We start from the raw sequence: 25,536 nt of genomic DNA on the forward strand, positions 1-25,536 counted from the left end.
AGGATAATGAATGACTGTCCCTTCCAGCTTATTTATACCACCCTTGAAAAACCCTACCCTGCTCTGTCCCCCCTCAATGCATCTTGATAGCGTGGCCATTTCTACTTAAGACTACTTTTATGTATCACAGCTCAAGCCTGCCATCCTTCCAACTCTGCCTGCTTGCACAAGGACCCTCAGTTTCAGCTCGGTGGCACGGTGAAGTGGGAGACTTTGTGCTCGCCGTGCTTACGCTAACCTGGCTCATTGTCAGCGAAGTGGGTTGGAAAGGGGTCACGGAAGCTGGTCCATCAGCAAATTTGATGGACTAATAATAGGTCAATAACACGTGAACTAAGGGGGAAATGAGTCACCAAGAGTGACAAGCAGAACAGGATAACAGCCCTAAAACCAATCGGTTTCTTGGCTGTTAGTTGTTCTTCACTTAACTTCTCTCATCGCATTCAACAGCCCAACATAGAGCTACACGTGAAAATGAAGATGAAGTCATGCTGTAGAAATGCTGGAGCTGGATGATGTTCACTTCAAACCATTCCTCACCGCAGTGGTACCCCCGCAGCTTTCCCAAACCCATCACCCTCTGGCACAGGACTTCTGACTACTCACTTCTCTGCTCATTACTGATGGTTCCGACTTCATTGCAACGTAAAAGGAATTTAACAAGGTCACCACTTACATGTGAAATACAAGTTGACTGAAAATACAAATGTGTGGAATCCCTTGCCCACTCCTCAATCAGCCCACCACTTCATCCCTGTACTTCTTGAACAGATGGGACCTTCTAGCAGTCTTTAAACCACTCAACAGCACTTTCTTCCATAACAAAGCAAACTAATTACTGAAGTAAGATGCTATTTTCCATCGATTTTTCTGCTATTTTTAAGGAATCAGACAGCTTGGTGAGCTGGTGTCTGATTAAGGATTTGCAGCGAAGCTATTTTGCCCTCAGAAGCCTAACACAGCAGAATTAAATGCACATCGGCATGAAGGTACAGAACACGCTAAATGAACTTCACAAGGATTTTGCTCACCAAATACTTCTCTCACTCCATTGAGGCAACTATAGATGTGGACAGCCTGTCAATCACAGATGCAAAAATCATCACCTCTTAGCACGGGCTTCACACGTTGGATCCCTAAACACAGCACAGCAAAGGCAGCTCGACGGACCAGCTCAGCTAGGCAAATGTTTTACAAGTGTGTTTATCAAATCCTTTAACAGCTTCCAAGACAATTTTTTTTCCAACTCAAGGATAAATTTTTCTAATGCAACAATTTTCTTGTTGATCCTGTAGGTGTTTTGCTCAAGCTGAGCATTTGCTTGCTGTGTATGTGTTTCTCCCAAGAATCTACAAGCCTTAGCTTCATGCTTATACCAGCTTCAAGATACCTGGAAATCAATGTCAAAATTAAAAACTTTCCGAATTCTTTCAGGAAAGCTTCTTCTAAGAATCATTGCAAAGGGCTACACGACTTAGATTAATTACATAACAAGACCTCAAAAAGCCTGAGTTACACTAGTACCAGTTCAGACACTTGGATGAGTCCCAGATACCCAGAGACAGTAAATACTCTTCGAAAAAAAATTGCAATAGGCAGCACCTCAGAACACACAAAAAGCTGCAGAGAAAAGCCAATGGATTTTGTAATAACTAAGCAAATTTAGTGGTAGATTTGTGATCCACTGGGTATTTGTTGTGTGGAAAATAAACCAAAGCAGCTAGTTACGTGTTGCCTAGCTGCAGACTGTAATATGAACAGTTTCCCTGCAGGTAAATCACTTTCTATTACTTCTAAGTACCCCAGGAAAAATACTAATTGAAAACACTGTTCTAATACTGTCCAGCTGGAAAACATTAGCTTAGGATGAACTAGCCTGACACTGGTTGCCAATTGGCTATGCACAATGGAAAAGGAAATTAATCTCTTGCAGACAAGACGTCCCATTTTCCTCTTCTCCTTTAGTAACCCTCAAATAAACTCGTTATTAACCATAGGCTTTGATTCACATGGGGAAAGAAAAACATCAATGTATTTAGGATAACTCAAGTCTGGATTTTTTGCATTAAAACGAACGCTCTCAAATTTTGATACAGCAAAAAGCAGAGTAGCTGGAGGATGGCTTACAGTCCAACAACCTAGCAACACTTCTCCTCACTCTTGGCTAATAATTAAAGAACAGACAAAACACACAGAAAAATGCAATTCCACATTTCTGTGTCATCTCAACCCATCTTCCTGCAGCTCCCTCCTGCTCAGAGCTTTTCTCCCATGCAGGTGCAAAAGGGATAAGGAGAAAACCCAAAGCTGACACCATAGATATTGAGACTGCTTTTTCACTTCTATTTAAATTAATTTATATACAGTATCCAACAGGCCAGACTTTCTCAGAAGGGTCATTCTCCAAGTTGCTCACAACCCACAAGCTTCCTGAGTCTCAGGTGATTTCAAGTTTCCTGAAACACTCCAGACTTTTATGCATACTTTTATCCCCCCTCCAAATTCTCCAAGACGATAAAAAATTATATAAAACCCTCCAAAATTTAGTGACTCTCCTTGTCATGGAAAAGTATCCTTGTTCTGCACCCAGATCCTCCAGCAGATGAAGTTGCCTGCTGGCACAATCATCCATGTCCACGTTCCCTACTTGGCTTCAGGTTCCTGTACAAGGTTTGTGCTATTTGCCTGAATCAGACCTTCTCATTTATGCTTGAAGTGGATTAAGAAACATTTGTATGAGTTATCAGCACAAAGGGCAATTAGCAGTTGGTAACGATTTCTGGGCCTGAAAAAGGACATCTGCCCACAGTCTTCTTGTGTTTAAAGCCAGCTTCTCCATCCATTCTTGAGTAACCCAAGGAGGCCAGACAATGAGATGTGGAAGATGACTCCATTCCTGAGTAACCCAAGGAGGTCAGATAAGTGAGATATGGAAGATGATGACAGACATGGGAAAGCAAGGAGGCTTAGCTGCAAGTGAGAGAAATATGAAATCCTTTCTGGGGTGCTGTCTACGGAAGCACTTCAAAAGAGAAGAGTTCAACATTCCTATAATCAAAGAAGAAACTGAGAAGAAAACAAAAAGCAGAGAGGTATGGAGGAGAGAGCGAACAACAAAGCCCAAATGAAGAAGGTCAAAGCACTGCCAGCTGAACAAGAGGAGAAATAACACACTAATCAGAACATGAGAGATCCAAAGTTTACTGTCTTCTCTGTAGTTTTTGAGTGTAGACAAACTTGTCAGAGAGATCAAAAAGTTTGGGACAGCTTTGTTCTGGCCTGATCCTAGAGGAGAGGTGCTTTTAGTTAGCTTATTTCCAGAAAATGGAAAGAGGGGAAGGGAATTGCCCCCAGACAGACAGATTGCAACCCAAAACCATCAGCAGCCAGGCTACAGCCTCACAAATCCACCTCCAGCCCGATGGGAACATCCATGCACATCCCATGGCTTCTTCGATGAAGCAATGAAAAAAAGGCTCGTTCTAATTTGTTGAGTGACAATCCAATTTTACAAGCATATATTTCCAAGTCTTGGTGAGCTATTAGCAGCTAATGACTGCCAGTGCCTACCGTCCTTGTAATGGAAGTAGAGAAATTATAAAAACTCAGAAAAATTGAATGATCTGGAGTCAAATCGAAGTGAATGGGGAGTAGAACCACTCAGAGCCTCCAAGGAGAGGTCCCAGAGACAGGGCAGCTTACCAGTCGCTCAATTACCCCGAATTACTGAGTCCCTTTGCAAATTTTACTTTATTTTCACTACTTTCCAAGGTTCATCTCTGCAAAACAGGGACAGTCATCCCTGACTTCAGAGAAAGGTAACAATTAAGTCATTGTTGCACTCAATTAATTCATTGAAGCACTCAAATGTGGGGCAATCACAGGAATCATTTAAGCTTGGGACTAAAGGTTTGGATGGAACACCGTAAATAACCAGAACAAATAATTAAACTAAGACTATATATTGAAAAGCTGCTTCTACATAGGGTCCACCCAGAACATGGTGCAGGACACCAGTCAGGTGGAAAAAGTACTACAACTTGCCATGAAAGACCATATTCACACATAAATAAGGAAGAGCTAAAGCTACACAGGCAACCTTAATTGTGGCATTTCCTGATACTAAGGCCAAGACTCAAATATTATTACTCACCAAACAGAAGTTCTGGGGGCAGATTGTTTTCATGTGCTTTACAATAATTAAAATACACACTTTTTTTATAGAAAAGCATAACTTGCTTTCTTGTCACAGTAACAGAAGGCGAGAAACTTAGTGCCTGGACTAATGAGGAAGACTTCCAAAAAACTTAAGTCTAAATAAAATAAAAAAGCCAACTACCTTAGACAGGAAACAAAAATAATCACTGTTCTCAGGTTCTTAATTTCTTCTTTTTTATATATAGGTCTGCTAGTCAAAGCATCACATCAAAAAGATCTTTTAATACATTAACCTCCTTTTAAATATGCTTTCCCTAAAAATATGCGTTGTGTCTAAGAACATGCCAGCCTGGTGCAAGACAATGATTTCTTCACACTCCTATTTGCTCATCACAAGATGTATTTGAACATATATTTATGATCAGAAATGTGTTAACGCAGTTACAGTACATACACACGATTATATTTCTGTTTGCTTTGAGAGATAACAGAAAAATGGTTTCTATTTGCAGCACCTACAGCTATTTCTAGCCAAATGTTCTACCATGTAAAGCTCTATTACAAGGCATAAAAACTAACAAGGCAAACATAAAATCTCATACCCTACAAACAGTGTAACTTTTATCTAAACCAGCCCAAAAGTTGTACATGTGTACCTGAAAGGGATAAAAGCAAATGAAAACGATCTCTGTTGGCTCTCCTGGACTTATGGTTTCTTGCAGGTATACAACCAAGAGAGGATTTGGGATTATTGCGTTAACCACAGTTTAAAACAAGCATCCCTGATTAACTGTGGGAAGGACCACAACCTGGTCTGGTGGAAGGTGTTCCTGCCCGTGGCAAGGGGGTTGGAACTAGATGGTCTTCAAGGTCCCTTCCAACCCAAACCATTCTATGATTCTATTCCACGACCACCCTAAAGCTCCAGCTCTCACCTTTATGCTTCCCCCAATGAGATCTGGCGGCTCTTCATCTGTTTCTAAGGCAACGTTGATGGAGGCGAAGGGGCGACTGGCCATCTGTTGCATCTCACGGAGTAGTTGCTAATTTAATAAACAGAAAAATATTGTTATCATATTGTTCCAACAGAAAGATGAAAAAAAACATGTATCTGAGAGGTTTTATCCAATAAGAAGGGATACCAATGAATATGGAAAAATAACCTCCTGGTGTTTTAACGGGCTTAAGGGTACAGACAGATAACTGTAAATATTCACATTACTACAACTTAACGAGTTATTGCAACTAAAGCTACATGCACAGCCTTAGCCTGACTCGTTTGTGAGGGAAAACGCATCTGCTCACGTCTCCATAAAGCAGTTATTTGCTTTTTAAGCCGTTATACCCCAGTTGTTTGTCAACACCTGTCTGGGGCATGACAGGACTCCATAGGATTTGTGGGAACCATTTTAGAACTAAAGTAGCAGCAGTACGTAACTACCATGAGAAAGAATTTCGTATTTTTTATAACAGCACTAGCAAAATGCTGTCAGGCATCTATTGAATAATCCCTTTTATTGTTTGTTTCCTTTCCGAACACAGCAAATGTATCAAATGGCAAGCATGCCCTTGTTGCAATATGTTTTATTAAAATAGAAAACCTTTTCCTGGGTAAATCTCTGCAAGCCTTCATGACACAAGACATCTTTTGATTGTATTCTTAAGCACTTTTATGCGTTATGATGCAGCTCCCTTTTTTTTTAACACAAAAAAAAGACACTTCCTATACGCTTGGGTTGGAAACAGCATTTTGATTTTAGCTGAGCTGGGGACACGCTTCTTTTTGGCTTCAGTGGCTGATCTCTAATACTAACAGCAAGCTACACAACCTGTAAGTGGATGCAGAAGCCATAACCCTAATTCCCAGAAGCAATGGGTCTGATGTGACTCGGTGCCCCTATTTAATAAGGCAAGCAGCGTATACTTTGTATAGCTTGTTAAAAACCCAGCAGTCTTACCCTTAAGTGCAGCAACTTGTTGTACACAGCTTTACACAGAATCAACCAGGTTGGAAGAGCCCTCTGGGATCATCGAGTCCAACCATTGCCCTGACACCACCATGGCAACTAGACCATGGCACTAAGTGCCATGTCCAGGCTTTTTTTAAACACATCCAGAGATGGTGACTCCACCACCTCCCTGGGCAGTCCATTCCAATGTCTAATAAACCCTTCTGAGAAGCAGAAGCATCACTACTTAGCTGCAGCAATACTAGTTATACTCTTATTTTTAAGCTAGATTGAGGCACCCCCAAATGCCCTCTATACTTCCCACCATCATCACCCGCATTTCCCCACTAATTCTGGGCAATTTGACACTCCAAGCCCTAAGTGATCATTTACAGCACTCAAAAAGAGCTAAAGAAAACACCACAAAAAGCATCGTGCCCTAAATAACCCCCATCCAGCCCAGCAGAAGGGGACACAGCACACAGGTAAAAGGAAGATGCTGCTATCCAGCATGCAACTCGTTTGGACAAAGCTAATTTTCTTCTCAGCAAGGGTCATTAGACATTGGAAGGGGCTGCCCAGGGAGGTGGTGGAGTCACCATCTCTGGAGGTCTTTCAGAAAAGACTGGACATGGCACTTAGTGCCATGGTCTAGTTGCCATGGTGGTGTCAGGGCAATGGTTGGACTCGATGATCCCAGAGGGCTCTTCCAACCTGGTTGATTCTGTGATTCTGTAATTACATCACCATTTTCCTAAACTCTTAAACCTTCTATGGTCTTTTATTTGTCAAGCCATCTTTTGGGTTTGTTTGGGGTTTTTTTTGGTGCAGAAAACTGTCTCTGCAAGCCTGGCGTTCAGGCAAGGTGGCAAGAAGGTACGATGAGGTCGATGAAACTAAGCTTGAGGTGGGTATTATAAGCCTGTATGGTTCTAATGAAAAAAAAAAAAATTTCACTGCCATAAAAGGCACGTGGCAAAAAAGCATTTCAGAGCAGATTGTAGATACTGTCACAAAGCAAAAAACCCAACGAATTCACACAAACGGAGCTGTACTAAGCATCTGCAAGCAAACTTGTGTGCAACTCACACTTGGGTAAAAGAACGCGAGGGGTTTTCGAATATTTAAAGCGCACCAGCAGATTGCAGGCTAAGGCAAGTGTGAAACAGATTGCTGGGTTGTTGTTCCTGCAATTGTCCCCCTCAGCTATCATAAAGCGCTTTGTTTAATGGCTATAAAATCAAGGAACAAGCTGTCCTGATGAAGATGTCCAAGAGACTTACGAACTACAAGCTATTAGCTCTTTGAAGGAAGTTTAGTTTATTAAAGAAAATGTGCAATTTGGCAACACGACTCCTCGTGAAGCCAATAGTAGCTTCAAGAAATAAACCCCCGAGCAGCGCTGCGAAGGCAGAGATGCCTCTGAGTGCTACTACACGAGCAGTGGGAAAAGCAATGCTGACAGCAATGTTATTGCCTTCGCTTTCTGAACTGGCCAAGGAAAGCCATCGCCTTTGGGGTTGTCCCAAAGCCAGCCAACACTCAGCACAACAGTGGCCAAGCCAGGTAAAACCGAAGGTCCAAGCTACAACCAAAGTAGCAAATGCCTAAGGGAGAACTTCCTTGTCCAAAAGTCTGGTGTAGCACAAGTCATGCCACAAAATCAATTCCCCCCCAAAATTAAGAATAAATTTGAGAAAGAACTGTTCTGTAACTAGAATGCCACTCTTTCCCCCAAGGCACGCACTGTGCATGTTTAACCTGTGCACGTATATATCCTTTGATATTTGTTTGGCGTGCCAAAATTTTAATTAAACGATTTTATTATGTTGTAAGGGAGAAATTGTGGCATTTCCCTAGCCATGACATTGAGCATGTCATTAGAAATCAGCAGCAGTTAAGATCAAGATACCCCAGAACCTGGCTTACCCTCATTCTGACTGACTGGCTCTCTGAGATTTAAAATAATGAACCTCAACGCTCTTTCAAGCAAACCTTTGGTTTCTACATCACACAACTAATAGGACAACCTGGGAATATTTTAGACCATGTAGGTCTGAAGAAGATCTTAAAAACGTTTGACAGGCTTACAATAAAAACACATCAAAAAGCATGTACTGGAACACACCACTGGCCTTTAATATTTAAGTAATCACAAACTGTGAGAAGCTGAACAACTTTCACTTGCATTGGGTTTTTTTCTTCCCCTACTATCAGTAGAAAAACTCCTTCCAAAAAAAGTCACAAGTTCAAGCAATCACAGAATGGGAAGTGTTGAAACAATGCCTGGAGGTTCTGGTGCAACCAGACACTAAGAGAACCTGACAATAGAACTCAAGAGATGGTCTATGGTGGAGGAGAAAAACAGCCAGGAGGATGGGGGGACCTTCGAGGTTGCTCTTCTCATAGCGCCCAGGACTAGAGACGCAGATCCAGGAGCGAACAGTGCAGAAATGCAGTGTTTCATACCAATGATTCTTTAAATTCATACACGTTGAGTAATGGATAATCCAAAATGAATAGTGTGCTGCTGACGGGAGAAAAACCGCCAGAGGAGTTGAGGAAAACCTTTCCACACAGTAGCACGGGCTCTCACGCAAAAGAAAAACAGCTCTTCAGGTTACCAGGTTAATTGACTAATATAACCTGTGCTGTGTTTTCTGACAAGAAAAGCCCCAACATTTTATTCACGATAATAAAGCAGTCACCAGTCTCTGTCTAACCATCCTGCTACCATCCATCTCAGCAATTGCCCCCTGCAGAGTCTCTTTTATGAGTACAGGGCTACAGTACCTTTTGTGATCGGGCTCTGGTATTTTCAGCTATGAAAGGATGACAAATTTTCCAGAAGAAAGCCACATGTTTTGGATTTTATTTGCTCCTTATAAAGAACGGCTTTAAAACAAAGCTAACCAAAACAGCTCTCTAGAACTTGCAATGAACTCAACTTTTACACGACTATTTCATCTCAATTTTCAACAGAGATGAGAAGGAAAAAGTAGAAGCTCAAGGAGGGAAAAAACCACGGGTGTGCTAAGCAAACAACGGGCATGGATGAGCTTTCATTTCATAAAAACAAAGCAAGCAGGACCCCACAGGAAAGGGAGCAAAGGATTTCCAGCAGACAGGACGTATTCAGGCAGGGTATCAGCAGGAATGTCTGGTACCATCACATCAGTCTACAGTCGAAGGAGGTGAACTTGAAAAAGGGGAGCCAGAAAAGAGCAATAGTCTCCTCAACATTTTTTTTTTTCCAGGAAATTTGTAGATCTAGTCCTTCAGAGTATTTCTGAAATTCGGATCCTTCTGGCCCTAGAGCTTGTTTTATCCTCAGGAGATAACGCTTTGGGTTTAGAGGAACTTTTGCTGAAGATATTTCAACAGAGCAAGCTACATGTTCCTTTACTTTGATGAGACAAGCGCAATTAAAGGTCATCCTTTGAGAATTCATATTACAACCTTCAAGGTTGCAATGACTTTGGGACGGTGCTCCAAAGCTAAGGCTACAATCAACCTCCTGCTGAACTGTGTCTCTACTGCCTTTTTCTGTATCCCCATGGAAAAATCAAGCTCCACTCTCTTATGAATGAGCAAAATCACCAGCTGTGTTCTCCATGCTGTCCAGAGTCAACTTTAAAGATCAGGATACTCTGAAATCAGCTGTGTGTTTTGAACCACTACCCTGGTTGTATTGCAAAGAAAAACTGGTCCAATGGGCCAAAACTCAGAGAACTCACAAAACAACAGGGAGTCTAAAGAAAGTAACAGCTCCAGTGTCATGGAAAGAGAAGAAAGATAAAGATGACAAGGAAACAAACCAATTTGTACTCTTGTTGTTTAAGACATTTGGAAAAAGAAAAGATTTTGGGGCAGAATGGAATATTTGGGATTTTTCCATATCACTCTACCACGCAGAGTGTAAAGATGCTATTCTCCAGCGTGGATTCAGCAGCTCTGGTTGCTGTTCATCCCCCCTAACAGAAGTTAACAGAGGGTGATAAGGAAACAGAACAAAGTTGTCTCCTTCTTCCTGACCAGTCTTGTAAACAGCATCAGTTCTGCGAAGTTATTCAAGTGTGTCAGGCCCCTTAAGTGCTCCCTCCAAGGCTCTGCACAACATATAAAACACACAATCCAATCAAATACCTAAAGGTCTCACTGCGTACACTGAACAAAAGGTAACAAAATTCTCCCAGCAAGGCTTATTAGCTCTGACTTGGCCACTCGCTAACTGAAGTCACAGCAATTTTGTTGAGGTCAGCGGATGGAGAGCACTCCTGTCCTTCCAAAACGTACTGGGTAGAGTCATTGTGCTGGTAGACAGGCATTTTGAGCTTAATCCTGCACATCCTGGATTGTTCACAGAATCACAGAATCGTTTGGGTTGGAAAGGACCTTTAAGATCATCAAGTCCAACCCTTAACCCAGCACTGCCAAGGCCATCACTAACCCATGTCCCTCAGCACCACATCTACACGGCTTTTAAATCCCTCCAGGGATGGGGACTCCACCACTGCCCTGGGCAGCCTGTGCCAGTGCTTGACAACCCTTTCAGGGAAGAAATTGTCCCTGATCTCCAACCTAAACCTCCCCCGGCACAACTTGAGGCCGTTTTCTCTCATCCTCTCACTTGTTGCCTGGGAGAAGAGACCGACCCCCCCTCACTACACCCTCCTTTCAGGCACTTGTAGAGAGCGAGAAGGTCTCCTCCCCTCAGCCTCCTTTTCTCCAGACTAAACACCCCCAAGTCCCTCAGCCGCTCCTCATCACACTTGTGCTCCAGCCCCTTCACCAGCTCCGTTGCCCTTCTCTGGACTTGCTCCAGCACCTCAACGTCTTTCTCATAGTGAGGGGCCCAAAACTGCACCCAGGATTTGAGATGCGGCCTCACCAGTGCCGAACACAGGGCGACGATCCCTGCCCTAGTCCTGCTGGCCACACTAGTGCTGATACAAGCCAGGATGCTGGTGGCCTTCTTGGCCACCTGGGCACACTGCTGGCTCATATTCAGCCGCCATCGACAAACACTCCCAGGTCCTTTTCCACCAGGCAGCTTTCAGGCCACTCTTCCCTCAGCCTGTAGCGGTGTGTGGGGTTGTTATGCCCCAAGCCTGTAGCGGTGCATGGGGTTGCTCTAAGGGCTTCATTTGAATTCAGAAGTGGTTCATTCCTTTTGTGCACAAATACATATTTGCATATGCACATAAACTATCAACTACCTATTTCCAGGCACCGCTGCACAACTAACTTAGAAAACCTTGTCTTGAGAACTCGTCCCAGAACTCTCCTGTAATGACATCTGCCAAAACTGCAGCTCACAGGCTGCTGACAGCCAGCATGGGAAGGAGACACCACCCTCCTGGGGTTCCCAAGGGCCTTTGGAGAAGGTGCCCTTCCTGGTGGCGGTGGCAATGGCAGCTAGACTAGCTGCATGTCTACATGGCCAGCACTGATGGGTGCTCAGGCATCTCTGGGCATTACTTTGAAGGAACACATATATCCTGGTGTGGGAACCTTTGCTTTATATTACAGTTACCTGGTGACCTTGGGGGAAAGGGGAGAAGTCAATGGAATTACCTACTCCAAAATAAAAAGGGCATCAGCAAAGAAACAAACATGCAAAATATAAATATTCCACAAAGATGAGCCACGTTGTCTCAGAAATAAGTGATTTAAAGCATTTAGCTCCAATTACATTAACTATCATGTAAGTCAACAAACAAACAATTTTCTCTGACACTTCCATCATCATTGAAAATTAAGTTTTTAAGCCCCTAGAGCAGTGCACATATTAATGTTAGCTAATTCGTCTTGTAACTGACTTTGCAGGCTGTGTTGAAAGAGAGAGGAGGAGAGAATTAATATTCAAATGCTTCTCAACAGGCATTTCCACACTTCAAAACTACAACAAACCAGAAAGCAAAGCTGCTGGGAAGTTGCCTCATGCTGAAATGACAGAAGATATTTAATTCAGGGCTGATTAAGATAAGTAAGTTATTCATCATAATCATACCCAGTAGGAGGGCACAGAAAACTTGACCTTTAATAAGAAGAATAAGATATAATTTCTTTTTAAAAGACTATAAATATATAGTCCATCCAGACTAAAATACACACCAATACCAGATAATTACACAATAGCAGACCGCAGCTTTGATTGACTAGAGCTCTTCTAGAGTAATTACACAACGCTGCTTCTCTCCCTGATTCTTCCAAATAGCTAAATTAGATACCTGTACCACTGATTCCTATCATCAGAGAGAGACCCAGGAGTCTGAAATGACAACAGCTTCAATATACATACAGTTGTGGCCTTCTTTAAACGAGGCTGAACTCTCCTAGAGCCAGACTTGGTAGTCTAGCTTCATCATCCCAAATATTGGCCAACAGCTCTTTTTTGGGATATACTAAAACCAACTTAATTCTCTAGCGGCAACGCCACTAAAGACCATGTGAGAAGAGCTCAGCTAGATGCCAACACTGTGTATGTGACTGCCAACTTGATCTGATGGTGTCCTACATGGACACATTAAAGCTACGAATGGTCAGCTGTAACTGGCCATCTGCAAGTTCAACCAGAGATGAGTTCAATGAGGAACAGAAGTGACAGTAGCATGTTCAAACAAAAATGGACCATCAGTTTCTGCCTGAGCTGGAATCTCTTGTCAACGTTAATATTTTGGGATGTTTTTCCTCTTCAGGGTATCTCTTATTCCTGCTATGATTTCCTTCAGTTGGTGACCAAAGCCACACAGATCACTACAGAGAGCACATAGCGTTTGTATTTTGGAAAAAGCCTCCAGGCACTATGAGTTGGTTCCCATTCATAGATTTTAAATTTAGGGGTAGCAGAAAAAGTTACAATTATTTGATCTGACCTCTCGCACAATACGAACCACTGAACTGCACCATGTGATTTCCCCAAGCATGTGACTTGGATTGACCTAGAAAAGATCCTTCCAAAAACACTCAAATTCTGATCTGAGAGCCATGTTTCTAAAAAATAATGTTGGCATTGCTCCTGTCACCATTAAAAAGCAGAGAAAAACAAAACAGTCTGACTTTTTTACCCCTAGTTGCAGACGCTGGGTGTTATGCCTTTGGCTGATCATTTAGGAGACCCTCATCCTATCATGAATCTTGTACGATTCCTTTTCACAGACACTGACTCACATCATCAAATCTCAATATGTTCTTCCTTGGATAAAATGAGTAATTTGTGACGCTTTAGTCTCTCGCTTATCTTCCAGATAACAAATTAATCCTGCAGTTTTGTTCTGTACCATCTGCAACACCCAAGACACTGCTGAGCCCAGAGTGGACACAGTACTCCAATAACCGGTTACACACAATACTAACACTATGCTCCTATTTTATTACTCTACTTACAAACACAGGAACTGGGAATTTACATACAGTTATTAATTCACCACGGCCACCACCATTTCAGTCTATTTTCCAGGGAACAGGTATTCTGGGAACTAAACCCACCCTAACTGTTTAAAAAAATACATACACAGACTTATGTTTCACCCTGTAATGAGATAACCGAGCGTGCTGACCCTGTAATCTAGACCTCCATAGAAGTCATCTGCTCGCCGTGATTTCTCACTCCTCCAATTCGTGTTTCCTCTACAAATTACATGAACAGCAAGTTAATATTTTCTCCTTGGCTGACAGACACTGAATAGCACTGTCGGTGCTATCGACCAAGAAGGTCTACATGCCAAACGACTGCTGGGAGTTTGAAGAAAACAGCAGCGAAGCTCGGCACCAGCACATCTCATTCTGGGACAGGAATTAGCAGGGCTCATTCGGAGAGCTTTAAACTAGATTCGAAGGGGGATGGGGTGGTAGCTGGGCTTGCACCACTGGGGCAACGCTCTAGTGTTGAGGTAGACCAGGAGGCCCCCCATCCCCCTGGGGTGAAATCAGGGGGTGAATCTGGGATGAAATCGGTGTGTCCAGCTCGCTCCCTGAAATGCCTGTACACCAATGCACGCAGCATGGGGAATAAGCAGGAGGAGTTAGAAATCCGTGTTCGGTCGGGGGGCTGTGATCTAGTGGCAATTACAGAGACTTGGTGGGACGCCTCGCATGACTGGAATGTGGTCATGGATGGCTATGTCCTGTTCAGGAAAGACAGGCCGCTAAGGAGAGGTGGTGGAGTTGCTCTTTATGTGAGTGAGCAGCTAGAATGTATTGAGTTCTGTCCAGAGGCGGATCAGGAGCGAGTTGAGAGTTTGTGGGTGCGAATTAAGGGGCAGGCTGGCAGGGGTGATACTGTTGTGGGTGTCTATTACAGGCCACCGGATCAGGATGAGGATGGTGATGAGGCCTTCTACAGGCAGCTGAGAGCAGTCTCGCAATTACAGGGCCTGGTTGTTGTGGGGGATTTCAACTACCCTGATATTTGCTGGGAGGCCTACTCAGCCAGCCATCCCCAGTCCAGGAGGTTCCTCCAGTGCGTTGATGATAACTTTCTGATGCAAATGGTGGATGAGCCAACTAGGAGAGGAGCGCTGCTGGATCTGATCCTCACTAACAAGGAGGGTCTGGTTGAAGAGGTGAAGGTTGAGGGCAGCCTTGGTTGTAGCGACCATGAGATGGTAGAGTTCAGGATCTCATGTGGCAGGAACAGAATAGCTAGCAGAATCGCAACCCTGAACTTCAGGAGGGCCAACTTTGGCCTTTTCAAGCAATTGCTAGGGGAAATCCCATGGGACAGGGTACTAGAAGGTAAGGGGGCCCAAGATAGCTGGTTAGCATTCAAGGACTGCTTCTTCCGAGCTCAAGATCAGAACATCCCAACAGGTAGGAAGTCAAGGAAGGGGACCAGGAGATCTGCATGGTTGAACAGTGAACTGCTGGGCAAACTCAAGTGGAAGAAGAGGGTGTACAGATCGTGGAAGGAGGGGCTGGGCACTTGGGAGGAATATAAGTCTGTTGTCAGAGGATGTAGGGAGGCAACTAGGAAAGCTAAGGCCTCCTTGGAATTAAACCTTGCAAGAGAGGTCAAGGACAACAGAAAGGGCTTCTTCAAATACATTGCAGGTAAAGCCAACACTAGAGGCAATGTAGGCCCACTGATGAATGAGGTGGGGGTCCTGGAGACAGAGGATAAAAAGAAGGCAGAGTTACTGAATGCCTTCTTTGCCTCTGTCTATACTGTTGGAGGCTGTCCTGAGGAGCCCCGGACCCCTGAGGCCTCAGAAGAAGTCAGGATAGAGGAGGAATCTGTCTTGGTTGATGAGGGCTGGGTCAGGGACCAATTAAGCAACCTGGACGTCCATAAATCCATGGGCCCTGATGGGATGCACCCGCGGGTGCTGAGGGAGCTGGCGGAAGTCATTGCTAGGCCACTCTCCATCATCTTTGCTAAGTCGTGGGCAACGGGAGAGGTGCCTGAGGACTGGAGGAAAGCGAATGTCCCTCCAGTCTTCAAAAAGGGCAGGAAGGAGGACCCGGGTAACTATAGACCGGTCAGCCTCACCTCCATCCCCGGAAAGGTGATGGAGCAACTTGTTCTTGGTGCTGTCTCTAAGCACATCAAGGATAGGGGGATCATTAGGGGCACTCAGCATGGCTTCACCAACGGGAAGTCTTGCTCAACCAACTTGATAGCCTTTTATGAGGATGTTACCCGGTGGACAGATGATGGTAAAGCTGTGGATGTGGTCTATCTCGATTTCAGTAAAGCGTTTGACACGGTCTCCCACAGCATCCTCGCAGCTAAACTGGGGAAGTGTGGTCTGGATGATCGGGTAGTGAGGTGGATTGTGAACTGGCTGAAGGAAAGAAGCCAGAGAGTAGTGGTCAGCGGGACAGAGTCCAGTTGGAGGTCTGTGTCTAGCGGAGTTCCGCAAGGGTCGGTTCTGGGACCAGTTCTATTCAATATATTCATTAATGACTTGGATGAGGGATTAGAGTGTGCTGTCAGCAAGTTCGCTGATGACACAAAACTGGGAGGAGTGGCTGATGTGCCGAAAGGCTGCGCAGCCATTCAGAGAGACCTGGACAGGCTGGAGAGTTGGGCGGGGAGAAATTTAATGAAATATAACAAGGGCAAGTGTAGAGTCCTGCATCTGGGCAAGAACAACCCCATGTACCAGTACAAGTTGGGGACAGAGCTGTTGGAGACCAGCGTAGGGGAAAGGGACCTGGGGGTCCTAGTGGACAACAGGATGACCATGAGCCAGCAGTGTGCGCTTGTGGCCAAGAAGGCCAATGGCATCCTGGGGTGTATTAGAAGGGGTGTGGTCAGCAGGTCGAGAGAGGTTCTCCTCCCCCTCTACTCTGCCCTGGTGAGGCCACATCTGGAGTATTGTGTCCAGTTCTGGGCCCCTCAGTTCAAGAAGGACAGGGAACTGCTAGAGAGAGTCCAGCGCAGAGCCACGAAGATGATTAAGGGAGTGGAACATCTCCCTTCTGAGGAGAGGCTGAGGGAGCTGGGTCTCTTTAGCTTAGAGAAGAGGAGACTGAGGGGTGACCTCATTAATGTTTATAAATATGTAAAGGGTAAGTGTCAAGAGGATGGAGCCAGGCTCTTCTCAGTGACATCCCTTGACAGGACAAGGGGCAATGGGTGCAAGCTGGAGCACAGGAGGTTCCACTTAAATTTGAGGAAAAACTTCTTTACGGTGAGGGTGACCGAACACTGGCACAGGCTGCCCGGAGAGGTTGTGGAGTCTCCTTCTCTGGAGACATTCAAAACCCGCCTGGACGCGTTCCTGTGTGATATGGTCTAGGCAATCCTGCTCCGGCAGGGGGATTGGACTAGATGATCTTTCGAGGTCCCTTCCAATCCCTAACATTCTGTGATTCTGTGATTCTGTGATTCCTTAGAAGCCTTCCAAAGCACCTGGGACTGCCCAAATCTAGGGACATTTGTAGCCTAATTTTTTAATGTTCTTGCATAAGGCCAATACCAGATCCTTCCAAGACACCGCTGGAGACTCTAGGCAGTGATAAAGATACTGATTTACAGTTACAGCTTGAAAATATTCCAATCCTGAATCCTTTTCTTTGACAAAGGATACCCTAAATCACAGTCTAACAGAGAAGATACAAGAGATCACAGAATCAATCAGGTTGGAAGAGACCTCTGGGATCATCGAGTCCAACCATTGCCCTGACACCACCATGGCAACTAGACCATGGCACTAAGTCCCACGTCCAGTCTTTTCTTAAACACCTCCAGAGATGGTGACTCCACCACCTCCCTGGGCAGCCCATTCCAATGGCTAATGACCCTTGCTGAGAAGAAATGCTTCCTAATGTCCAACCTGAACCTCCCCTGGCGAAGCTTGAGGCTGTGTCCTCTTGTCCTATCGCTAGTTGCCTGGGAGAAGAGGCCGACTCCCACTTCACTACAACCTCCCTTCAGGTAGTTGTAGACTGCAATAAAAGATGAATGAAATACTAACAGGTGAGAGCAGGAAGAGGAAGAAAACGAAGGCAGGGCAATAAATAACACACAGCACACATCCCTTGGAAAGGCTTTGCTGTAAAAACGAACACAGAAAACCGCCTGCCGAAATGGTATTCAGTGTTCATGGATGTTACAGCAGACAATGCCAGCGAAAAAAAGAAGCGCTGCTCCATTTTGAATACACTTGGGAGGGAAAAAGGTTTCAGCAATGAGGTCAAGAAGGAGAAGGATAATCCCTGCAGTAAATCAATACCCAAAACCCATCCTGAATAAGTTGGGCAGTGCACAGAGTAAAAATGTTCAGTCCTGGATAGTCTTGGCAAGAAAGGAGGCAAAATGTTGACGATTTTATGCATGTTAAGGGTGCAGCTGAGCTCTAGACACGCAAATTTAGTTATCTCTGTACGTGCTTGGCGTCATGCTCCCAGCACATCCTGGTGGGGCACAGAGAGCGATCCAGCTGACCCTCACTCAGACGGTTACACTGGGTCGGCCAAATCACCATCCACGCTCCATTTGCTGGCAAGGTTTAGAGGAACTATTTCTCACTCAAAGTGGAGGAGACGAAGCAGACTGAGGGTGACGAGAATAGGAGTTGGATGCTAAAATAAAACAAAAGGACAGAAAATTCGCGACAGCAGATGAGCAGATTAAATTTCTAATGCCACCCTCGTATTTTGTGCATTATTCTCTATTACCACCTTGATACATTTAAAGTGTCATTTTCTACAGACAAGACAGAAAGGTTTCCCAGCCCTATTTCCTAATGTCATTCACCTCATTCTAAGCCTCCTATAAAAGCTGCCTTTTTATTTCCATTTTTGCGCTTTAAGATGTCTGAAGATACTTAAACTTGGTGCTCACTGGAGAGGGAATAAACACACAATTTACAGTCCCATCTCCTCCATGCCTGACATGACACAAATTGTTCTCACTTTTACTTCAGGTCAAGTTTTACACTCTGCAAGGCCTGAACTTCTGCTCAGTGCTCCAAACTCATTTCCCTACACCTATACATTTGCTACGCCGTGTTTGCACACCCAAAGGACTCTTTAGCCTTAAGGCTGAGGAACATCAGCACTGACATGTGCAAGTAGCCGGTCAAAGAGGATTAGCTGCAGAAAGGGAGGGGAAAAAAAGTCATGAGAATCTTATATATAATTTAGTTTCAATCAAATGATGCTGCTCTGTTCCATTAACCTGACACACCAAGCACAGCTGTACAACTTCTCCCAGCACATTTTCCAAGCAATACTGTCTGAATAATTTTGACTACTAGACCTTTCAACACACTCCCTTTTCTGTCCTATACGTATCGCAGATTAAGCTTCAGCTATCTGCTTTTCACTCCGCTGCGATAAGAAGTTAGGCACTTGCAAGGCTTATCCTGGAAGCAGAAGTGATTGATAGCTGGGAATTACCTGCAGATTGCATTATATTTTACTTACTTTTGGGTTAAGATTAGAGAATAAGCGCAGAATTACTACAGCACAGCCCATGGGAGGCAGGCGACTGTAACTTGACTAATTCTAAAAATACAGCCCCAAGCAGAGAAATATCTTCCTCCAGGGCTGCAGCATATATTAATTTAAAGTTTACAATATGCTGTCTGAACTGGGTGTCCTGCTGCTGCTGCTGCTTAATCACCTTTCCTGTCACCCTGCCTCTAAACTGTAATATGGTGGGAGGAGGTGGAAAAGGTGAGTCTCCATCAACTGTGTCAGTAGCTTAGAGAGGGAAAAAAAAAGTGATAAAACAAAATCCATTTTTCCCAGTCCAGCCTGAAAACTCTGTGACCCAAGACTCCTGTAAGGGTTATGGAGAAAACCAAAGAGAAGGAAGAATGGCAAATCTAAAAATCACACGCTTCAAAAACAGAGGGGTAAACTCGTGTACACTTAAAACTTGCAGTGTAGCAAATTGCTATTAATCATAATTTTAATTACTAATGTTTAAAGGGAGCCTTGACAGGATTTATTAAGAGTCCATACAAAAAAAATCCTGAAAGCTATAAAATCATCTTAGATAACAGCAAAAAAGTCAAAGAATTTTTGGGCAGACTGTTTCTGGAGACAGTCTTTTATTAATATAATTAATATTGGCACGGCAAAGATTTAAAACAGTTTCCTCAAGTTTTACAAGTATTTCTAACAAAAGAATAATGGAAGAGCAGAGGTCTATGAACTACAAGATAAGAATCACTAGATATAAAGAAGAAGCAAGACAAATAACAGCAAAAGACAGGAATCTGCCAGGAAAAGAACACACTGATGAATTGCCCGTCAAATAGCCACACAGGTAAACAGAACTTAGACTAAACCACACAAATATATGTTGTTAGTGCTCCAGCTTTTTTCCTCAAAACATGCATCAGACTGAAAGTAACTTAATTTATAGAGACATTTTTAATTTAGGCCACTGCTAAAATATTTTCACTGAGCTCCAAAGCACGGTATTTACTTCTCAGTCTGTGTTCCTTATACATTCCTAGATAACATTTAACCCCAGGAGCCAACAGGGAATATTATGCTGACTCTAGCTTACTTTCTTGCCAAGAAAGTGAGAAGGAAAAAACCAGCCACCCTAGTAAAAATTTATCTACCTTCAGAGAATACAGAAAACCTCAAAGACTTAAATTATTTCAAAGATTAAGGGTTATCTGTTTGAAAATGACTGATTATATTATGCATTTGAGCTCACTAGTAAGAGCAAAAACTTCTGAAGCAGAAAGAAGAAGATGAGGAAAAGAGTTATCAGACACCATCCTACTTTGTTATAAGAAAGGAGATCCTCAGATTGAATAAATTTATATTATTCCCACTACTGCGCTGGAAAGTACAACCAGATACAGATTTTTGAAGATATGCAAGAAATGGGCACTTGCACAGAATTCTAGCACTGTACAAATTAATCCCCAGAATATTCTTGATCAACTACTACGTATGAATAAAATGCCCTTGAATAGAACAGTGACATGTCTGGGTGCCTGCAGCTGCCAACAGCTTCGTCACAGCAGGACAGCTGGGAGGAAAATTGGGCTCAGTCTTGGGTTCTGTTCAATATCTTTATCAATGATCTGGACGAGGGGATCGAGTGCACCCTCAGTCAGATCACAGATGACACCAAGCTGGGTGGGAGTGTTGATGTGCTGGAGGGCAGGAAGGCTCTGCAGAGGGGTCTGGACAGGCTGGATCGATGGGCCAAGGCCACTGTGTGAGGGTCAACAAGGCCAAGTGTTGGGTCCTGCACTTAGGGCACAACAACCCCACACACTGCTACAGGCTGGGGGAAGAGTGGCTGGAAAGTGCCTGGTGGGAAAGGACGTGGGGGTGTTGGTCGATGGCAGCTGGATATGAGCCAGCAGTGTGCCCAGGTGGCCAAGAAGGACAATGGCATTCTGGCTTGTATCAGCACTAGTATGGGCAGCAGGACTAGGGCAGGGACTGTCCCCCTGTGCTCGGCACTGGTGAGGCCACACCTCGAATCCTGGGTGCACTTTTGGGCCCCTCACTACAAGAAAGACCTTGAGGTGCTGGAGCGAGTCCAGAGAAGGGCAACAGAGCTGGTGAAGGGGCTGGAGCACAAGTGTGATGAGGAGCGGCTGAGGGAACTGGGGTTGTTTAGTTTGCAGAAGAGGAGGCTGAGGGGAGACCTCTACAACTACCTGACAGGAGGGTGTAGCGAGGTGGGGGTCGGTCTCTTCTCCTGGGTAACCAGAGATAGGACAAGAGGAAATGGCCTCAAGTTACATCAGGGGAGGTTCAGACTGGATCTTAGGAAGATTTTCTTCACTGAAAGAGTCATTAGGCATTGGAACAGGCTGCCCAGGGAGGTGGTGGAGTCACCATCCCTGGAGGTGTTCAAAAAACGTCTAGATGTGGCGCTTCAGGACCTGGTTTAGCGGGCACGGTGGCATTGGGTCGATGGTTGGACTTGATGATCTTTTAGGTCTTTTCCAACCTTAACAATTCTATGACTCTATAAAAATCTATGGGAATGGGCAGATTTCACCCTAAAAACGAACAGCAGGGGAGAAACACACCACGCTCTTTAGGAAAAGATACCTGCTCTTGGGTGATGACATATAGATGCATATGGGAAGTATACATGGATTGACTTGAATGAAGTCTGGCTTCTCTCATTTTTGCATACAAGCAAACAGACTGCACAAACCAAAGCTCCTAAAAATAATCCCAGGCGCAGCCCAGCCTAACCTCTGCTTAGCTGTACATTACAGAGAGCTCTGCCTACCGTGGTTTTAGCACTTACCACAGCAGGAAACCCCCAGGAACATGTGGTTGGGGCACACAGGACTTGCTTCTCTACAAACACAGCTCTGCTATATATTTAAACATTTGTGCTTAAAAATGAGAAATAAGGACACATTCTGTATGCTACTGAATGACGATATGTTGGCCATGTCACCTCGGTCACCCTCAGTGCTTTGGGTGCAACATGAAATTAGCTTCAGTTGAGAAGCAGGAAAAAAGGGTGGTGAAAAAAAATCACCAAATGCATCAGGGATAAACAAGGAGGAACCATATTTTGGGGGTGTAAAGCACTTATTTTTTTTACACGCTGCAAATAAGTTGGGAACCTGGTATGGTCCATGGCTGGGTGAGGAGGAGAAAGCTCTGGCACTAAAAGTTGCCTTTTTAAGTAGTACACGACAGATTTCCAAACTGTGTGTGGCTTTTCCCACCTTTCTATTACGTTCCAGGGGAAAAAAAAAATAACAGCAAAAAACCCAACCCCAGAACATTTAGATAAGCTTTGAATTTGAAAATGGGGATTAGCGTTTTTTTTTTAACAGATTAAAGTGGGAGCTAATGTGGCTCAGAGCTTCAGCACAAAAACTTCCTCTTTAGAAACAGATATAAAAAATCTCCTAATTTGCGGTGGTTTTGTATTTATGCTGTTTAAAACCCGAGTTCTGGGAAGGCAGGACATTCACCCCTGTTTTTTGTGCTTCACAGAAACTGCAGCATCAGGATACTAAAATAGCATCATTTGTCACTGAAACTGTAATCGAAAGTACACTCTTAGAAATCCCTAAACAGAAGCATTTATAGATTAGTGGAGCTTATCCTTAACTGAAGGTTAATGCTATGCACATGTGAATAAATACAAGAGAGAAGAACTATAAAAAAGTCATTTAAGAGATAGCATTCAATTTTGTCATTTCAACCTCTCTTCGTCGTGACGCCCAGCAACTTTGTTTAATCTTCCAAACCACAGCTGCCACCAGGAGCAAAGACAGGAAACAACTGTAAAGGGAAAAACAAACAAACAAAAATCTTATTGTCTTTGTTCATAACATAACGGCGGCTGAAAAACTCAAATCAAAACAACTAGACTGAAAGTTCATATAATACTTGGATGAAAGATAATACAGCAGTGCAAAATGTTTTGCCCAGTTCAGTGCTCATGATGCCTGGTGAGGAATGATGTACACCTATTTTCAGAGAAAACCGTTGTTCCAAAGTTACCTATTTGACCTCCTTATGCGACATCCACCAATTTTCACTAGGGAATCACAGAATCACAGAATGTCAGGGATTGGAAGGGACCTCGAAAGATCATCTAGTCCAATCCCCTGCCGGGGCAGGATTGCCTAGACCATATCACACAGGAACGCGTCCAGGCGGGTTTTGAATGTCTCCAGAGAAGGAGACTCCACAACCTCTCTGGGAAGCCTGTGCCAGTGTTCGGTCACCCTCACTGGAAAGAAGTTTTTCCTCATATTTATGTGGAACCTCCTGTGTTCCAGCTTGCACCCATTGCCCCTTGTCCTGTCAATGGATGTCACTGAGAAGAGCCTGGCTCCATCCTCATGACACTTGCCCTTTACATATTTATAAACATTAATGAGGTCACCCCTCAGTCTCCTCTTCTCCAAGCTCCAGCTCCCTCAGCCTCTCCTCATAAGGGAGATGTTCCACCCCCTTAACCATCTTCATGGCTCTGCGCTGGACTCTCTCTAGCAGTTCCCTGTCCTTCTTGAACTGAGGGGCCCAGAACTAGACACAATATTCCAGGTGTGGCCTCACCAGGGCTGTGTAGAGGGGGAGGAGAACCTCTCTTGACCTACTAACCACACCCCTTCTAATACACCCCAGGATGCCATTGGCCTTCTTGGCCACAAGGGCCCATTGCTGGCTCATGGTCATCCTGCTGTCCACCAGGACCCCCAGGTCCCTTTCCCCTATGCTGCTCTCCAACAGGTCTGCCCCCAACTTGTACTCATACATGGGGTTGTTGAAATGGTAAGGTCAAAAGATTTACTCAAATTGGAAAAGCCAGCAGTGACTATATTTGGTGATATTTAAAGTGAGAGGAAAACCCAAAAAAGAAAAGCCTTGAAAGAAGCAGAGAAAATTGATTTTTTTTTCTTTTCCAAATTACAAAAATAAGATAAAGTGTACAGTAGTTGGATTCTTTTTAACTGGCTGTTGCAGAACTATAGGCATTTCTTGATTTCCCCAAATCTATATTGCTTTTCTTAAATCTAAAGAGGAGAAAAGGATGAATAGATTTATCAGCTTCTAGGGAAAATGCAAAGCAGCAGACACAACAAAAAGCAGTTATAATAATAATAAGAATAATAATAAAAGCTGATTTTATTGACAGTTACGATCTTATCACACTGAATACTTAATGAGCAACTTCAAGGCACACAAGCTTTCTAACATGAAAATTTTTCCTTTTGTGCATCTGAACCCCAGCGAACACCTCTCTTCTCAAGTACCACGTTGATGGGTAAGAGAAAACTTCTCCAAACCCCCTTTCCCCACGCTCTAGCGTGTGTTTAAAGAGAGTGCTTAAAGAAGATTAACCAGAATAGATGACGTAGGTCCTGAAGTGCACGATTTACACTGACTGCTGTGCTCTGCACGCTTGAACAGGGATTTCTGTTGAAGGGGGAACCTGCATGCCCCTATCCCTGCCTCTGGTCACGGCTCGGTTCTCGTCGTTCCGGGGCTCCCAATGGAGACCCACAGCCACGAAGGAAAGACTATGGTGGGAAGAAAGACCCAATGCTCCCTGCCTTTGAAAACAAACTCAACTCTGCTTCCAAAAGTCGATCCTTTTTGCAGATCCCCAAATCCCCTGTTTCCAAACAACGCTGTGGTTTGCGCTGTGCTCTCCCACCCTTACTCATACAAATGTCCATGACCCCAATGACTTCTTCTACTCGGACGTGAAGCCACAGTTGCACTGCTAATGGAAAAAACACAGCTTATGATGATGGATGGCATCTCATCCCACCAGCTCCCTCTTGTCCCCTCCATAAATGCCGTGCCATTTGCCTTGTATGATCTGTGAGGGACCGCGCATTTTCTCCTTCAAGCACTACTTCAGCAACTGGGAGTCCTACTCTGCAACGGCAAATTCTTCAGCAGAGAGCAGTGAAAAGACTTGGAAATATTTATCATTAAAAAGATGCTCAGAGGGCTGGAGCACCTCTCCTATGAAGAGAGGCTGAGAGAGTTGGGGCTGTTCAGCCTGGAGAAGAGAAGGCTCCAGGGAGACCTTAGAGCACCTTCCAGTACCTGAAGGGGCTACAGGAAAGCAGGAGAGGGACTTTTTACAAGAGCAAGTAGTGACAGGATGAGGGGGAATGGTTTTAAACTGAAAGTGGGCAGATTTAGTTTAGATATTAGGAAGAAATTCCTTCCTGTGAGGGTGGTGAGACCCTGGCCCAGGTTGCCCAGAGAAGCTGTGGCTGCCCCCTCCCTGGCAGTGTTCAAGGCCAGGTTGGATGGGGCTTGGAGCAACCTGGTCTAGTGGAAGGTGTCCCTGCCCGTGGCAGGGTGGTTGGAACTAGATGGTCTTTAAGGTCCCTTCCAACCCAAACCATTCTGTGATTCTATGAAAAAAAGGATAGAGAGCAGGAACCACTCCCTGAGATGAAGAAGGAGGAGGGCCTGTTCCTGATGACTTATCCCTATCCACAGCCTATATATTATAAAAACTGCGTGTGATCGGGCACCAAAC

At 44.3% G+C, this 25,536-nt stretch overlaps 1 protein-coding gene across 1 annotated transcript in view; it reads right to left on the reverse strand.

Moving 5' to 3' along the window:
• Positions 1 to 25,536, reverse strand: part of ATRN (attractin) — a 194,611-nt gene that overhangs the window by 19,104 nt on the left and 149,971 nt on the right. Inside the window, exons 26-27 of the mRNA XM_068402627.1 lie at positions 22,727 to 22,805; positions 5,094 to 5,201 (exon numbers count right to left, since the gene is read on the reverse strand). Of these exons, the coding sequence (XP_068258728.1) occupies positions 5,094 to 5,201; positions 22,727 to 22,805 (187 nt within the window). The remainder of the gene's footprint in view (positions 1 to 5,093; positions 5,202 to 22,726; positions 22,806 to 25,536) is intronic.

Source organism: Nyctibius grandis, chromosome 6 (genome assembly GCF_013368605.1).
Source record: "Nyctibius grandis isolate bNycGra1 chromosome 6, bNycGra1.pri, whole genome shotgun sequence".
Lineage (NCBI taxonomy): Eukaryota > Metazoa > Chordata > Aves > Nyctibiiformes > Nyctibiidae > Nyctibius > Nyctibius grandis.